At 46.0% G+C, this 18,665-nt stretch overlaps 2 protein-coding genes across 2 annotated transcripts; both read left to right on the top strand.

Annotated features, from left to right (window-relative positions):
- Positions 1 to 7: 7 nt before the first annotated feature.
- LOC139069590 (uncharacterized) lies at positions 8 to 6,646 on the top strand. Its single transcript, XM_070550097.1, has 4 exons — positions 8 to 1,225; positions 2,946 to 3,113; positions 3,936 to 4,031; positions 5,621 to 6,646. The coding sequence occupies exons 1-4, from the start codon at positions 272 to 274 to the stop codon at positions 5,951 to 5,953; spliced, it is 1,551 nt and encodes a 516-aa protein (XP_070406198.1). The 5' UTR covers positions 8 to 271; the 3' UTR covers positions 5,954 to 6,646.
- A 4,987-nt stretch (positions 6,647 to 11,633) lies between these two features.
- LOC129161923 (uncharacterized) lies at positions 11,634 to 15,005 on the top strand. The gene is made up of 3 exons (XM_070550107.1): positions 11,634 to 12,408; positions 13,733 to 14,259; positions 14,937 to 15,005. The coding sequence occupies exons 1-2, from the start codon at positions 12,357 to 12,359 to the stop codon at positions 14,257 to 14,259; spliced, it is 579 nt and encodes a 192-aa protein (XP_070406208.1). The 5' UTR covers positions 11,634 to 12,356; the 3' UTR covers positions 14,937 to 15,005.
- The last annotated feature ends 3,660 nt before the right edge of the window (positions 15,006 to 18,665 follow it).

Here is an 18,665-nt window from a genome sequence, read left to right as displayed (position 1 = left end):
CCCCCATTTTTGACAGCTGTAATGATTGCTGAGTATACAATTATCAGACCTTGTAAAGGCTATGTGTATGCATTACCACAAGAGGTACTGCTCCACTTGTGACAGTAAATCTTTTGGGCTATTGCTTGGTACTCAGATGCCAATTCTGAGTACCACTCTGCCATAAAATGACTCATAAAAAAGGTTAATGGTATGATGTTCATTGTTTTTATATGTGTTGAGACCATTGTAGTATTTTTTAATCATCTCCATTCCTTGCTTTATACACAGGATGATGGCAGCATCTCAGAAATTCCTGCTGAGAGTTTACAGCACTACAGATGTTGTTGTGAAGGTTTCTCTAACTAAGCGGCCTGAGTCAGTGGAAGAACTAATCACCATACTCCGGGAGAAGCTCAACCCAAGGCTGGACTTTGAGTTTACCTTACAATACGAAGACCCTGACTTTGATGGGCAACTTACCTGTCTACATGATATTCAAGAGCTACTAGAGAAGAGCACATTAAAAATAGTGCGATCCGAAAGTGATGCCAGTTCTTGTGCAAGTTCTGACACAGACATCCTTCCTCATGTGCCTTTAGCTCAGCATCTGAAGTGTTGGCCTGACACTTTCCCAGTACCTACCTTTTCTTACGAAGTCGAACATGTCCTTGAGAAGGGAAATAAAGCCTACGAGATGTCTGGAAAGCAACTGAAATTGACACGAGCCCAAAAGCACAACATCTTGGAGACCATGGCTTCAGTGATGCACACCTTCAAAGCCTATCCGAGTGACAGAGATGTGTGTTTGGCAGCAAAAGCTCTTGTTACCACTCATCCATGTCTTAATGAGCCTGGAAGTTATGGTTGGAAGACCAGTTTAAAATTTAAGATGGGAAATTACCGCACCAAGCTAGCCAGAGCCGGATGCGCGGAGGTGTCCGTGAATGCTGGTAGAAGGAGTATCAACAACCCAGAAGGAGAGTATCCCCACTCCAACATAAAAAGAGCACGAAAAGCTGAGGTAAACTACCTCCCAAACTTTCCAAGAGGAGAAGATAAGGCCAGTCTGGAGGAATTGAGAGTCCAGATAAAAAATGAGGTTGAGAAGACCGAGCCCAACAAAGTAATGATTGAAAAACTGATGCAAACAACCTTTGCACTGCGTCGCCATGAGATCGTTCAAGAAAACCCAACGGTGAAGGACTTCTTAGAGAAATGGCCAGCTCTGCGATTTCACTCACAGGTTGGTGTTGCACTGATTTTTTTTTCTTATTCAATTTAACTTGAAACAATGCAAGTTCAGCAGATCTTCAGATTCAGATTTATTTATTTAACATGTTAAACAAAGTACTTCTTATAAACATTGTTCAAATAGGTAGAAAAAATATCTTAAAGCGCTACAACTAAGCACCCTATTAGTTGTGGTGCTTCAACATTAACTCATTCGCTGCCAGCCGTTTCCTGATCGGTAAATCCCTTTCGCTGCCAGTGTTTCTCACCAATTTTATAGTTTTTTTAAGAGTCACAGAACGTTGTGTGCTAGGATGTTGACGCCAAAACAACCAAAACAAAGTGGAGACTCACCTTAAAGCATGAAGAATCTGCGCATTTCGAGCATTATCCGTTCTTTCATAATCCGTTGTTGAATTGTGATCGGCAGAAGCTTTTCCGGTTCGCACCTCACAGTTTTTTTACAGCAGCCACCCAAAACGATCTAACACATGGATTTTCTACTTCCTGATCACGTCATGTGTGATATATGCGGATGAAGATCGGCTTTAGAGGTGAGAGGTTCAGTCACGATGCGGGGGCTCATTCCAATGCCCACACAGTAAAAACATTCAAATGGCGACTTAAGTCTTCATTGGCAGTGAACGGTGGGATCTAAAATGACGACTTTAGTCATCAATGACAGTGAATGAGTTAAGCCGGGCGTACACTGTGCCACTTTTTCACTCGTAGCACTCAGCTTCAGCTCAAACTGTACGACTTCCTCGCAGGGCAGATCTCACGAGTCATGTGCTCACACTGCACGACCCAGTTCTTGGATGCGATCTGACTGCTCACACTGCACGTCTGGTAGCAACACGTCGGCCCTAAAATATGCTAAAAATAGCAGTTTTTACTCAACACGTGAGACTTTTTTGTCTTGTTTTGCCTGTTGTCCTTCGGGAGTGCTGCAGGACACACAGGGATTTATGGGGGCTGGATGAGTAAAATGAAATAAAGAAAGTAAATCTGTGTTTTGTGATCAGTTTAATTTGACATGAACACGACAAACACTCTTTCTTGACAGTCTTTGTGAGTAAAAAACGTGTAGAAATTAAAATGAACAAAGTGTGTTATTAGGGAAATAGCGGGCGAGCGGTGTTGATGCAGGATTGCGTATGCGTCGTGAGCGGTTCTGATACTTTTTGCGTCGCAGCTGCTCGCAGCGCCGCTTCAAAAGTGCGATACCCTCACGAGGGACGAGCAAAATATTAAACACGCCAGAAGTTTGTGCGAGCTCTCGATAGCTGGTCATGTGGTGTTAATTGCCTCTTGTAACCCCCTGTATACTACACGACACTCGGCGCAAAACTCGCCCCGATCTTGTGGATTGTCGCACGAGTGGAAAATCAGCTCAAAAAAGTGAAAAAGTCGCACAGTGTATGCCCGGCTTTAAGTAGACAGGCAACCACAGATAAAACTTGCTGAGTCTATAATGTAGGAACTGATGTTCTCTTGAATTAAAGAGAAGTTTTCTTACATTCATTAGGCTCATGATGCCAAAAAATTTATTTCAGATTTGTGATACAGTTGTGTTGGAAAGGTTAAGTTCAAATTGAAAAACAAATGTTAAAATGACAGCATTAAGATAAAACTGGGCACAAATTTGGAAATCCCTCTTTAAATATAAGATTTCTCAATTTGGCCAGTAATTTTGCTTTATATTGGATGTTTTCATGTTCCTGTATTTTTAGGTTTGTGCGGAGTTCCACCGAGTCACAAACATCAACCTGCAGAAACAGTTCTATGCTGAACTTGACAGACACACACCACGACTTATGGCTCTATACAGACAGAAGGCCACATGCACTGGCAAGATATCGGAGGCTCTGCGAAACATTCTGAATCATTATGATCATCAGGTGAATATTGATAAAGATAAAATTGCTACCACAAATGTAAAAAGTTTCTATGTTAATCACTCAATTTTGCTTGTTTTTAGACTGCCTATGGGCTACTGTTAATTGCTGGGAACATCTGTTTTCTATATACACCAAAGACAAATATAAATGCAACACTTTTGTTTTTGCTCCCATTATTCATGAGCTGAACTCAAACATCTGAAACTTTGTCCACATTCACAAAACACCCATGACTTTCAAATACTGTTCTGAAATCTGTCTACATGTGTGTTAGTGAGCACTTATCCTTTACCAAGATAAACCATCCCACCTCACAGGTGTGGCATATCAGGGGGCTGATTAGACAGCATGAATAATGTACAGGTGTGCCTTAGACTGCCCACAATAAAAGGCCACCCTAAAATGTGCAGTTTGATCAAACAGCACAATGCCACAGATGTTGCAACCTTTGAGGGAGCGTGCAATTGGCATGCTGACTGCAGGAATGTCTACCAGAGCTGTTGCCCATGAAAGGAATGTTCATCTCTCTACCATAAGCCGTCTTTAAAGGCGTTTCAGAGAACTTGGCAGTATATCCAACAGGCCTAAAAAATGGGAGCAAAAACAAAAGTGTTAGTCTAGATAACCCTGAAAAAAAATGTTTAGGATTTTTGTCAAATGAGTAAGAAACAAGCTCTTTGTCATGAGAGACAGGTTGTGTCTCAAAATAAATGTCTCCAAAATTATGCAGAGCCTAATGTGTCATAAACATGTATTATTCCCAGGCAATGACACCTGTAAACTTAGTGTTAAATTAACTCTTATTTTCTTTTCCCTTTATAGGAAGCACCTGATGTCGATGTGAAACGGACTGCAGTGCTACGTGCCCTTCCAGTATACCTGCGGGAGGAAGACCCAGAATTCTTTAAGACATGTGATGTAAGTGTCTCTTGCATTACTTAAATTCTACCAGTGAGATAACATACCATGGATTATTTTATATGGTTTTATTACAAAGCAGCTTCACAATTGCTTTAACAAACATTGCATTAGACTTGTGTGTTGGGGGGGATCAAACCTGGGTTCAAATTAGGGTGTGTGTGTCACAAGTGGGGGTGGGAGGAGGCAAACCCAAATAGATTGCGCACACACAGAAACCCTGATTTCGCTATTGACCCTTTGCACGAGACTGCCCCGTTCTCCATGATGGTCGGCAAAAAGACCGTTTACACGTCAAAATTCCAGTGAAGCTAGTCAAAACAAGCCCGTTGTAGCCCTTTATCGCTTTTATTTACTTGGTTTCACAGTAAAATGGTAACAACTTGCTACGTGGCCAGCTGCACTAACAGAAGGATGTAAAGTCAACTCATTTCTTTATTTTTTTTTTCAAATAACGTTGATTGAGACTGAGGACGGAGATGAACTACAGCTATCAATCAAACGGACTAGCAACCCTCAGGTTTACAGCGAATGTGTTTTTACCTGGTAAAATTAACGTTTATTTAATTCAAGACGAGGACAGGGACAAATGTGATGCGTTCTTCTGATGGATATTTCACCATGGAAGACGCACGCATACCGCGGTACCGTCCACTGTAGTGAACATGCATATTACACCAGAATTCCGTCGCCCCGTTTTTTTAAGATGGCGACTGTACGTCTTATGTTTATAAATGTTCTTCTGTAGCTGACAAGCAGAGCTAAAACACGTTGTTTTACAAGTATTATTCTCATGTCATGATGTGTTTTCATATATTTATATTTTAAACACTTGTCCATGAAAAGTTCATCAACTCTGCATCAGCCAGGTACTTCCTTAAATTTGAAGCAAGAACGCGGTAGTCTAAACGCTACTCGTTAATTCTGGTCGGCGCTCATTTTCCTATTTCGCGGGGCAGGGGCACAAACTTTCTGCTTCCTGTTTTGTTGCTCTCCTGTGTCTTCGTTTTGTTTCTTTCTCACATTCTTTTTGATGTTCTCTTTTTCATGTGATGAGTTGGCATCCTGTTTCTCCGACTTATGTTTTACTGCAGTTTTGCGTTAACGCACCAACAAAACCATACCTGTTGGTAGATTTGTAGCAAAGCGTTGATGACGTCGACGGCTTGATTCTAAAAATTCGTTGACGTCAGATCCAGTAGTCGACGCACCATGCCCACTTGTTGCATCCCCAGGAGTTTGTAAATAGAGGAGGAATCTGCCTGTTTTTCCTCTAGTTCGCCCTCTTCTCCGCCTTCACTAACATCTCCGCCAATTACCGAAGACCCGGAACAATGTCCGTCCGCTACTAGATTCCTTTCCTGTTTTGCCCGCCTTCGTCTCCCGCTCGATACCCAACCCTAGTTGCTATAAACACACAAATCTAATTAATTAATTTACACATTTTCTAAAAGAATAGTAAATAGAGGACTCTTGATGTGTCACTAACGTGTTACCCACAAGACTGCAGAACATTTTGCTAGATTACAAATAATGCTTGTCACGGCCCTTCAAGTCAACCTTACTTATTGATACTGTGTTTATTCCAGGCGGGCACGCTGGATGAGACGAACCTGACTGACACTCCAGTTGCCCTTCTCACAGTGGTTGCTGACGGCTCTGCTGAGACCAGTCCAGTCCATTTCAGTCCTTCAAGCATGGCTGTTGTGGTGGAAGGCGACTTGGTGATCCGTGATATTGCCAGATTTGCTGATGCATATGCCTTATTGTTTGGCTTGATCTATGCTCTGCATTTGGACTACCCCAGGAAACTAGTTCACACATTCACCTTTGTCCAGAAAGTCTTCATGGGGCTTGATGATGGCAAACCACTGAAACCCAGCCTTCATGCTCTTAGAAATGATTTGTTACAGAGTAAGTAGTTATGAAAGATATGCAAGGCAACTGGTTGTTAGGACAGGCACACTGTTACTGAGCACCTTCTTTGAAGTATTTTATTTAAAGCACTTTTAAGTTTTCTACAGGCTTTGGGTGGATGTAATTCCCATCAGTTTACCTCATTTTTTTATACAAGGTTATTTGGGTGCCGATAAACATTATTTGAACCTGTTAAAAAATATTTATTTTATTTAATTTTTGTTTATTTAAAAAAATCTCTTTTGTGTTTGACCTTTTGTTTTTCATTTTTATATATTAGAAGAAAGATGACTTTTAGGACTGATGTTCTTTTATGATTTTATAAAAATGTTATTAAATGTTATTAGCAGCATTTTGTACGCTCACTTGTGCTCCAGTCCATGTCAGTGGTTCCATGTTGATGGTTTTATAAAAAAAAACATTTATGTGATGTTTTTCACAAGTCCATAAAAATGTTAATAAACAAAATGTTAAGTGAATCGCCATATACTTTTTTTGAGTGGTCCACACACAATTAAAAAAGAAAGGTAATTTAATTAGTTAATAATCATATTACTTGAGTTTAGGTTGTAATATAATTACATTCTGTTGCATCAAATAATTTAACTACAAGTAACACAAAAATGTTAAAATTAAAATATATAAGTTTTAAGTTTATCTTAATTATTTAAATATAGAATATTATCTGAAAATTTTAAGTTAACAATAAATACAAATTTTGAGTACAACCATAAAACATATGGTTTGTCTACTTAAAACTTTTGTGGAAACTGATTACCTCAAAAATTTTAAGTTCAGTCAACTTATTCGGGTTTACAGTGATAAGGTGAAAAAGTAAGAATCCAGGCAGCAGTTTTTCTGGAGAGTTTAGAGGAGATGCAGGAAGATGAGAGACAGACAGGACAGGAAAATAGTTCAATAAAAACAAGAAAACAAAACAAAAAGTAAAATGTAGGTAGATTTATCTCCACTACACGTTTTTACCTGTATAAAGCAATAAGTTATACACATGTCACATTTATACATCTGATACAGCTCAGATCACCTTCAAAACTCAGTCACACACCCAGGGCTGTTTCAAGACATTTTGGGGGCCAAGGCAAAATGACACCCCCCCCCCCCCAATAACTGGGCTCCCCAGAAGCCTCTGTAATTCATACCCTCTCCAGGAGTATTAGTTATACAGTGTTTGTAAAAGCTCCTCAGACATCACTGACATGTTCTAATATCATCAGATGAAAAACGTTGGTTACGTATTGTAACCCCAGATTCTATGAGTCTAGTCGCAGCCCTTAAGCGAGCTGCTATTGGAAGGGTGATCTCAGCATCAGCCAATCATGAAGAGCTTAAATGTACGCCCACCACGTGGGCACCCCTTGTGGGTTATATAAGTGGAACGACCCCACTGTTTGCCTCCGATGGCTCTTAGTCCTAACAGAACCAGTGGGGCCAGTGGCTTAAGGGCTGCAACTAGACTCATAGAATCTGGGGTTACAATACGTAACCAATGTTCTATTTCGTCTAGTCTTAGCCCTTAAGCGAGCTGCTATTGGAATAATGCGCAGCTGGATGGGTTTACGCCACACTGGTTAGCTCAACCAATGGACACACCCAACAAGTCTCCTTTTAGTGAGGGTCGCTCAGCCTCAGCCCAGGGCTTAAAAGGCTGACGCAGCCAGAGATAAGAGTGAGGCCCCCACTAAAAAATATCATCCACAAGAGGATGAAATTCATTCAAGTAAGGCTGATGTGGTGCCATAATGCATTCATTCAGCCTGCTGAGGTCCAAGCACTGAACGAGTGATGGATCCTGAAGACACATCTCATAAATAATAACAAGTAAAGGAACAGGGTGAAGCCCATGAAGCAGCCTGACAAATGACTTCCATTGACACACCACTGTGGGGCGCCATAGAAGAGGAAATCCCTCTGGCTGAGTGAGCCCTGAGTGTCTCAGGGGGATCCCGCCCTGCTGATGTGTAAGCGTGAAATGGCGTCACATAGTCAGAGTCAAAGGCACTGGGCCAACAGCGCGTGCCCAAGGGAAGACTCCCTGTAGCGCACAAACATGCTTTGTGAGCGGCGAATCCCTGAAGTGCGTGACACATATCATGCGAGCGCGTGCACCGGGCAGAGAAGATGGGAAGTCGCCTCCTCATCAGAATTATGGGGAGGAGGAAAAAGTTCAGCCAATGAAAATTGACCTGGATTTGAAGGAAGTATTAATGTTTTTGGGCACAAAGGCTGGGGCATAAAACAGCAGACCCTCCATCTTCCCGGATTCTGAGGCATGCGGGAGCCACTGAGAGGGCGAGTTAGGTCGCTCGCTCTCTTGACTGATGCCAGTGCCAGCAGCAAGGCAGTTGTGACAGGAACTTGAGTGAGACCTGGTCCAAGGGTTCAAATGGGGCTTCAAATAAGCCACGCAGAACCACCGTTAGATCCCACTGGGGAACTAGCGGGCGGGACACAGGCCTTCTGACACCTTTTAGAAAACGTTTTGTGAGGGGATGACTGAAAACAGACCCATCACCAAAATCCTGGTGACAGGATGAGATAGCTGCAGCATGTTTTAATAGTGCTGAATGCGAGGCCCCTGTCCATCAGTATCTGTAGAAACGATAGGACATCCGCCAGCTGGCAGGAGGGCGCTTGAAAATTCCGCTCTGTGCACCATTTCTGGAAAGCTGCCCATTTAGCAGCATAAGATGTGATGGTGCACCCGCGCACTCTGAATCGTGGTGACCACATCATGCGGCAGCCCAGAAACAAACCCCTAAGCGTGACCGCTCAGCGGCCAGACTTACAGCCGTTGGCCTATTTCTGGAGGATGTTTGATTATCCCATCCGCCTGGGGAGGGGCGTCCTCCCTTCGCGGGAGTCTCCACGGGGAGCCGGACAGTAGCGCTTGCAGGTCCGGAAACCATGACGCAGACAGGCGTCTGGGAGCCACCAGAATTACCGAGAGCTGTTCTGACCAAACTCGGTCCAGGAGACGGGGAATCAGAGGAACTGGTGGAAACGCATACAGGAGCGTTCGAGGCCAGGGCTGGTGTGAGAAGGCGTTCGCCCCAAACGGGGGTTGGTCCCGGGGACTCAGGGAAAACCACAGGCGACACTGAGCGTTTTCGCGAGCCGTGAACAGCTCCACAGACAGTTCCCCGAACTTTATCCAGATGTGCGGAATGCAGACGCCAGTCGGAGTCGCGGGGACCCCTCTCGACAGGATGTCTGCCGCTACATTCAGGATCCCCAGAATGTAGGTGGCACAGCAGGTGGACATGTGCCCAACACAGTAAACCTGTGGCTACGCGCAATAGTGGGAGGGATCGAACTCCCCTTTGGCGATGTATGTAGGCTGTCGCCACCTGGCTGTCTGTGTGAACTTCGACATGACGGCCATCGAGAAGGGCAGCAAAGTGTCTGAGTGTATTCCTCACTGTCATAAGCTCCAACACATTTATGTGCTCGTGCGTGTGGGAGGGCCAGCGATCTGCCGCCGTATGGGACAAGCACGTGCCCCCCACCCCAGACAGTGACGCATCCGTAAACACAGATACGTGTGACGTAGGACTTCCGATGGGGACCCCGTGTGAGAGGATGCAGGGGTTCCCCCAGTGAGCGAGGCCCCCGCCCACTGAGGGGGGAACCCTCAACATACGTCTCTTCTGACGTATCGGGTGTACCCGGAGGCGGATAAGCGTTGCAGGCGCCTCGAGCGCAACAACCCTAGTAGCACCGCCGAGTGGGCTGCAGCCATCATGCCCAGAAGTCTCATGACTAACAGGGCTCTCACGATCTTGCGGGGTTGCACGCGGGAGATCACCGTGGTGAGATCTGCCGCTCTCACGGGCGACAAACGTGCTCTCATTAGGGAGGCGTTCAGCTCCACCCCGAGAAACACAATCGACTGGGATGGAAGGATGGAGTTCTTCCCCCAGTTTATAGAAAACCTCAGGGTTGACAGATGCTCTGTTAATTTCCTGGTTTGCTCTGACGCCTCGTCCTCGGACCAGGCGCATCGGAGCAGATCGTCCCGGTAAAATAAAACCCTCGTTCCCGCCGTGCGCAGTGGCTGCAGCGCGGTCTCCAGACATTTGGAGAAAGTGCGCTGGGCTAGCGAGTAGCCGAAAGGGAGGCATTCGTGCGCGCGTTTCGACAGCGGACGTGTGCTCGAGGTCACGTGAGGATTGGGTTCGCGCCCTTACCGCCGTCGCTTGTACCAGAGAACTGGGAGCGACCCATGGAGGGCTGTGCTCGAAAGGGCGAGTGTGAAACAGCTGGAAGAGGCTGATCCGCACCGCAGAGCGTGGAGTCCAAGGATGAAGGACGAGTGGGAGCCGGGCCCGTGCATGGGAACGACAAAGTGCCAGCGGATGGAGCCGCGCAACATGCGCGCTTTGCGCCTGGTCGCGACAGCACCATGACATCCCGTCCCACCCAACGCTGTGGGGGAAGCGGGATGAGTCGGGCCCGGCCGTAGGCTGGGGCCATTGCGCAAATGGAGCGCACCCTTACAGCAAGCCGTGTAACATGACCGAGTCAGACTGTGTGAACATGCAGATGTGCTGCAGTGCTTGGTGCGGGGAACATCATGTGTGAGGATTCGGCAGAGGGTTCTGCAGAGGACTGTAGGACTGTGCTCTCGATGTGACGTTTTTTGGGTTTTATTTCAAAACCAAAATCATTCACAGAGTTAACATTAGTCATAAATACACACATTCCTCCAACGAGTCATTTTCGTGGTTGTTTTCGGCGAGATTCCTGTGACTGAGACTGCCAAGGCTGTGTCTGCTGGCTCATTCGGAACCATTGGCCGCCAACTCCCTGGTCCCGCCTCAGTGGGAGGCCGGCTCTGCGGGGCTGGCCATGCAGCTGGGCGCCTGGAGTTTCCTCGCCGTTCGTCCCATCCTCTGGGGGAACGGCCGGAGTGCGAGGCTGACCAAGAGTGGACCAGGTCTCGCACCGTGGCTGAAAGTTCAGCCGCCGTCTGAGCCCTCTCGATGACGCTCGTAAGATGGGGACCAAACAGAACGTCAGAGGTGATGGGGCCTTCCAGCATCTCCCTGTGCAGGTGTTCAGGAATGGAGGGCAGGGCCTTGAGCCACAAGGCCCGCTGGATAAGGGTCTGCCAGGCAGCAATGCGAGGAGAACCGGTGAGTACAGCCACGCACAGATTGAGGATGGCATCAGCAGTTTTAGTAATGATGGTTTCTGACTCGACAGGAGCGTCAACCTCCTCCACCATTTTGGGAACGCCAAAGGCGAGAAGGCGATGTTATTTCCTGCAGCGCCGGTCTGGAAGGCGCACTGGTGTGTGCGATCGGCGAGCTGCCTCAGCAGCTGGTCATGCTTAGAAGAGGGAACTGCTCGCGGTCCAACAAGGTGGTTCTTGGCCTCGACGCCACACAGCGAAGCCAAGTCCGGCTCCAGTGAGGGAACGGATGGCCAGCCCAGGTCGGAGAAGCCCTCAACCTTGGTAATGGGCACATATGTGGAAATTGGCGCCTTGAACCCGGCAGGCTCGGAGAAGGCGGCGGACCAGCAGCTCATGGCAGCGGGGAAGCGTGGCCAGACGGGGTCTGGACAGCGCGTCTGCGTCGCCCCAAAAATTCCCGTCAATTCATCTGCCTCAGGCGGAGCCGGTTCTGGAACGGCTAGCCCCTTGCGGGCCGCAGCCGCGGAGATGATGGTGGGCAGCTCCTGGAGCAGTGCTCTAACTGCTGGCAGGGAGGAGCGAGAAGCCACTGGGGCAGAAGGACCCGCTGAGCGAGGCTTGTCGACCTCCGTGTTGTACAGGAGGGAAAAGGGGCTACGGCAGCCAAGCTCGTCGTGCTCCTCACGAGGCTCGTCGACCTCCTTGTTGTACAGGAGGGAATAATGGCTGCGGCAGCCAGCCTCGTCGTACTCCTCACGAGGCTCGTCGACCTCCGTGTTGTACAGGAAGGAAGAAGGGCTATGGCAGCCAGCCTCGTGGTCGACCTCCGTGTTGTACAGGAGGGAAGAAGGGCTATGGCAGCCAGCCTCGCGGTCGACCTCCGTGTTGTACAGGAGGGAAGAAGAGCTATGGCAGCCAGCCTTGCGGTCGACCTCCGTGTCGTACCAGAGGGAAAAAGGGCTATGGCAGCCAGCTTCGTCGTACTCCTTGCTGTCGATGACATCGTCCAGTCGGTAGGAGCCAGCCGGCTCCTGGCCAACGTTGAAGAACTGTAACGCTTTGTCCAGCGAGTACATGCCAGCCACCGGAATTTCCTCGTCGGTGGTGGGGGTGAAGTACTCGACCCGGCGGACCTTTTCAGCCACGGGCAGAGCGGTACAAAACGGGCACGAGGCCTGGGGGTCAAGGCCAGGCCAGCGTGGTGAGCCCCGAGACAGACCTTACACTTGGCGTGCAGGTCGCAGCTGGAGATGGAGCCCGTCTGGCAGGCCGGGCAGATCCTGGCGTCGCTGGACATGGTCGGTGAGTAGATTTTTCTTGTATAATTGCTCTTAAAGGAAGCTCTTAAGCTTGGCGTGAAGAGAAAACGGAGGCGAACAGTGGGGTCGTTCCACTTATATAACCCACAAGGGGTGCCCACGTGGTGGGCGTACATTTAAGCTCTTCATGATTGGCTGATGCTGAGATCACCCTTCCAATAGCAGCTCGCTTAAGGGCTAAGACTAGACGAAATAGAACTAAATTATCAGACATGATGTCTCATCTGCTGCTTTTCTAAACTTGCAAAAAGTAACAAAACCATTTGAAAGCCACTATTTGTGGATTCTCTGAAAGTTTCCATGGAGTGTGTGACAACTTATTTTTTCATTGATCCTATCGTCTAATCTCACAGCTGAAACAAGCATCCTTAATAATCTGTGCACAGGAAGCTTACCGATGCTGTAGTAAAACAAAAGGTATAATAATTTCTTATTAATAAAACCTTTTTGCAGCACTACAGCAGAAAATGACATTTTGTAATAAATATGCTAAATATTTACACATGAATTGTTTTAGAGCCCTTTTATTGGCAGAATCTGATATTAATTTAGTTCTTACAAAAAATGGGTCCCAACATGGTTTGTGTGGCGTTGCCATAGTGTGACGTCATAGGCACAGATCCCCTGTCCTCTTTTTTGGAAATGGAAATATGGTCACCCTATAATAAACAAACTGTCCACCCGAGCTTTTGCACTGCACAGAGACGCTTCGCTGCCTACGACTTTGAACGTCAGTTGAGAGCGGTTGAGAGTCAATCTCATGCAGACTGACCAATGAAGAGAGGGCCTCAAGTTAAGAACCTCTCCTCATTGGTCAATCCACACGAGGTGGGTCAAAGGTTGGGCTGTATGGTGGCGCAGTTGTTAGCACTGTTGCCTTGCAGCACGGAGGTCGCAGGTTCGAAACTCGGCTGTGGCCTTTCTGCATGGAGTTGCGTGTTCTCCCCATGCATGCGTGGGTTTCCTCCGGGTACTCCGGTTTCTCCCACAGATCACAATATGCCCTATAGGTTATAAATTGTAAGTCGCTTTGGATAAAAGCATCTGCTAAGTAAATAAGCATAAACATAAACATACCCTGAGCGGGTTACGTGATGTCAGGCATTCAAGTATTGAGTATATTTACTGCATATTACAGTAAAATATTCTGTATGTGACCATATTATGGTGATCCTTGGGTCGTGATGATGGGGCCCTTTAATATTGTTGCCCAGGGTACAACAAAGTGTTAATCTGGCCCTACCTATAACCCAGTTGGTTTTGTTTTAATTCAATTCAAAATATTTTCTGCCATTTTCTCTGTCTAGAGCCAAAGCGCGTTCCTCCTCCAGTATCACCGAAGCCTCGCGGGCCTCCGACAGCTCCCAAACCCGGCAAAGCTGTAGCGTCTCCAGTTACCATGAGCCCGGCTGCAGCCAGTCCCACCTCGGCCCCTAAGCCTTCCTCTGTAGCCCCTCTTCCAGCTCTTGACACCCCCTCCGGCCCCTGTCTGTCTCCGGGACTCCCTCCTACTTCCCCGTCTCCAGCTCAGAGTCCCTCCACTCCGTCGCCTCACCCCGTCAAACCTCCTCGCTCCTCCATCGCTGGCCTCACTATTGACCTCCTGGCAGGAAGGGAGGTGGAGGAGGAAGAGGAGGAGGGGAGGAGAGAGAAGGAGGCAGAACCCGAGGAAGCCTTTAAGGAGGGATGGAGCGAAGGAGGAGATGGTGGGTCACGTGGAGGAAGGGGAGAAAGAGGGAGAGATTCAGAATCGTTTGGAGGAGACCAGCGCCTCCTTGGCTGCAGCTCTGCAGGCTGTAGAGCACAAAATAAAGGAGGAGGACAAGCCAAATGAGTGAGTATGAAGTCATGCTAGAGAGTAGAATCAAATAGAATCCTCTACATAGGATGTCCGGGTAAATAAAACACATCACATTATCTTTTTGTTTTCTGAAATAAACAAGTCTAATATGAAATTTCAGAAATTAGGTCTGGATGAGGGGCAAAAATCTAGAAAATCATCTTTACTTCCAGGTTTCCCCCTTTACATTACCTAAAACTAAAAAACTCAAATGAAGAAAACAGTCATTGTCCAGATAGTCTAATCGATTTTTACTTTCTTTATGAAGCTCCATGGCAGCCATGACACCTAATAAAAACATGATTTCTCATGTACTTTACTGGTCTTTGTAAAACGTCATTCTCCTATAAAATGAAAACAATTGTAAAACATGAGTTTTTTAAGTATAAACAATAAACAAAAATCATGATTTATATTATTATTTTGGGATTTATCATTACTTTTTGTTGATCTTTACAATTAGTCGACTCTATTGTATGTTTCTGAGTTTGTCAGGTGTGTGTGTGTGTGTGTGTGAAAATATTGAATGTCACCCATAAACTGAATCTTAAAGATGCTTTCCATCAGTGGAGGAACTCACCTCCACACTTGACTCATTGATTCTGTCAGCATGTTTATCGAAGCCTCAATAAAAGCTAATTATTCCATTTTTCTTTTTCAAAATTTTCCAGCCAAAAAGGAACCGTCTCTATCCTGGATGACATCGGCAGCATGTTTGACGACTTGGCAGACAAACTGGATGCAATGCTCGACTGATCTCACTCCAGCCCCCCTCCCCCTGACCCATCCCTCATGACATGTAGGTGTGTGAGAAGACGGCGCTCCCAAGACTAAATGCTGGCGCTTTGGGGAGCTCGTGTTTGAGCGTCTGGCCCTCCCATGTTAAGTGCTTCCTGAGTAGCCTTGAAGAGGGAGTCCTCTTTATCTGGTGCAGTAGCTCTGGCTCCTTCTCCTGATGCGAGGAAGCTGCTCCCACACAACCTCTGACCTCTGCAGCCCAGCGCGTTACCTCCACCCAGCCTCAGACTGCTGCGTGGACCGAGAAGCACAATAATTCATCTCAACACAAAAAAGGCTGGCTTAGACAAACTTTCGGGTGCAGTCTTAAGAAACTAAGCACACTAATTGTCTCAAAGGCAAGTAGACGGAGAGATGAAAAAACACGACACGCTCTGATGAGGATTTATAAAAGCACACTGAAACACAGACCGCTCTCTTTGCGTCCGTCTCTCCTCTAAAATATCAAAAGGATTCATTTTTCCAGATTCGTCGTAGCCTCCGTTTCTCCTCTGTACGAGTGGAGGCCAGTGGTTCGCTGGACTTCCTGACCCGCGTGTCGTCTCTTCTCACGTTGTTGTTGGTGCTCTTGCTGTTATTGTTGGTGTTGTTGTTTCGAGCGTGTGCGTAGTCCCTGCTTTTTGCTCATGTCAGTGTCCTCCTGCTCGTACAGTACGTAGTTACGCTAAGGATCAGACCAGCTATGAATTCTTAAGACACTTGCACATAAATCAGATCGCCGGTGTTCATCTCTACACATGAAGGTTTTATGCTTGATAATAATAATAAGAGACCAACACACGTGAGGTACAACCAGTGGCGGTTCTACATGGAATTACTCCCCGTGCGAGGCCCCCTTTGAACCCCCCCCCCCCCCCCTCCAATAGATCTTTATCATGATCCATAATATTTTAGAATTACCTCTGTAATTGTAATTTAAACTGACAAAAAAAACTGTAGACTACCAAAAATGCCAAACTTTTACAGAACAAATCATGTAAAAATAATCAGTGCAGCCATCTGCAATAAATAAACAGGATAGTTAGTGGTGACTGGGGAGTTTTCTTCTATTCAATTCAAGTTTATTTATATAGCGCCAAATCACGACAAGAGTCGTCTCAAGGCATTTCACATAATAAACATTCCAATTCAGGTCAGTTCATTGAGCCAATCAGAAAAAATGTTTCCTATATAAGGAACCCAGCAAATTGCATCAAGTCACTGACTAGTGTCAATGACTTTACAGCAATCCTCATACTAAGCAAGCATAAAGCGACAGTGGAGAGGAAAACTCCCTTTTAACAGGAAGAAACCTCCAGAGAATCCTGGCTCAGTATAAGCAGCCATCCTCCACGACTCACTGGGATCGAGAACACACACACACACACACACACACACACACACACACACACACACACACACACACACACACACACACACACACACACACACACACACACACACACACACACACACACACACACACACAGACAAAGTAATATGTCTATAGTTATATTGTGATTTCTTAGTAAATATTCAATTTGGTGAGAGATAAACTTTATTATATTTATCCTAGTGGATCTATAATTAAACAGATAAACTAGTAGTAGCACATCCACTGTCAAGGAAAGCAAAAAGTTATTATCAGGAGAGGGAGAAAGTTTAAGTGGTTAGCAGCAGTGTGCTAGACAATAGCCCCCTCCATGAGGCCACCACAGCTCAGCAGAACATTGTTGTAGCTTCTTCTGGGGAGAAAAACAGAGAGAAAATAAAGTTAACAGCTGAAATTGCAGAAAATAATACAGTTAAAGAGCAGATTGTGGAAGAAAGCAGTAGAATGTGAAAAGTGGTCAGTGTATCTTCCAGCAGTCTAAAGCCTGGTTTATGCTTCTCCGTCAGCTCCGCAAGGGACAGATACGCACGGATTGACGGAAGCGTTTTGCTCTCGTGCTTCTCCGTCTCCTGGAGAGTGTTGCAAAGCAATTGCCGGGCAGGACAACAGAGGGTGCAGCGCTGTTCTGTGGTATCCTGTCATGTATCGGTCCAAGATCGTGTGTTTATATTGTGTTTTTGGGTATATAAGAGACTTTTAACACGGACATATTTGTCTCTCATTCTCCCACCTCTTCATGCGCTCCCCACCTCTAAACCCACGTTTCCTGTCATTTCCGTCCACAAATAAAACGCTTGCTGCGCATCTTTTCACTCCTCCAGTCACGGGATTTAAACGTTCATATATTTTTAGAGTTTTTTCGCGAGGTATTCTTCAAGCTTCTCCATGTCTGCCGCTAGTTAAACTCGGCTCTCTTTGCAATGGCGGCGCTGTAAACAACAGCTGCGTCCTGACCAATCACAAGCTTGCGTAATCCGTCTCGTTCGACGGATGTTTAAAAAAGTGGGCTCGACTCCGTACGTACTTGCGTGCCTGCCGAAGCCCTACGCAAGGACAGATAATGGCGTTGCGTGTCTCCGCACTGACGCAGACGGAGAAGCATAAATCAGGCTTAAGTCTATAGCAGCATAACTACAGAGATAACTCATGATAATCTATCCTATTTAGATGGAGGCATGTTGGAGTCAGGACAAGGGAGAGCCGTCTTTACCGACTGTACACTCCACCTCCCTCTACTCCCCCACTTGTCCAGATTTAGGCTAACATCAGATTTTAACCATAGGCCCTATCAAATAAAAATGTTTTAAGCCTATTCTTAAAAGTAGACAAAGTGTCTGCCTCATGGACTAAGGCTGGGAGCTGGTTCCACAGGAGAGGAGCCTGATAACTAAAAGATCTGCCTCCCATCCTAATTTTAGATATTCTGGGAACCACCAGTAGACCTGCAGTCTGAGAGCGAAATGCTCGGTTAGGAACGTATGGAACAATCAGATCACTGATGTATGATGGAGCTTGATTATTAAGAGCTTTTTATGTGAGAAGAAGGATCTTAAAATCTATTCTGAATTTAACAGGTAGCCAATGTAGGGAAGCTAAGACAGGAGAGATATAATCTCTCTTTTTAATTCTCATCAGAACTCTAGCTGCAGCATTTTGGACAAGCTGAAGACTTTTAACTACATTCTGTGGACTTCCTGAGAGTAATGAATTACAGTAATCCAGTCTTGATGTAATAAATGCATGAACTAGTTTTTCAGCATCACTCCTGGAAAGGATGCTTCTAATCTTAGCAATATTCCGAAGGTGCATGGAAAAAGGAAATCCTACAAACCTGTTTAACCTGGGATTTGAATGTCATGGTCAAAGATAACACCAAGGTTCCTTACTTTGTTCTCGGAGATTAATGTAATGCCATTCAGGTCAGGTGATTGGCTAAGCAATTTCCTTTTCTGGATTTATGGTCCAAAGATGAGAACTTCCGTCTTGTCTTGATTTAAAAGCAAAAAGTTTAGAGTCATCCAATTTTTTATGTCCTCAAGACAAGCCTGTAATCTACCCAACCGATTAGGTTCATCAGGGTTAATGGATAAATATAACTGAGTATCGTCAGCATAACAGTGGACGTTTATCCCATGCTGTCTAATGATTTTACCAATTGGGAGCATATATATAGTAAAAAGAATTGGTCCAAGCACTGAACCCTGTGGTACTCCACAAGTAACCCTGGAGT

This window comes from Nothobranchius furzeri, chromosome 4 (genome assembly GCF_043380555.1).
Source record: "Nothobranchius furzeri strain GRZ-AD chromosome 4, NfurGRZ-RIMD1, whole genome shotgun sequence".
NCBI lineage: Eukaryota > Metazoa > Chordata > Actinopteri > Cyprinodontiformes > Nothobranchiidae > Nothobranchius > Nothobranchius furzeri.
Note: the sequence above shows the minus strand (reverse complement) of the source record. Positions and strands in the feature narration are given on the sequence as shown.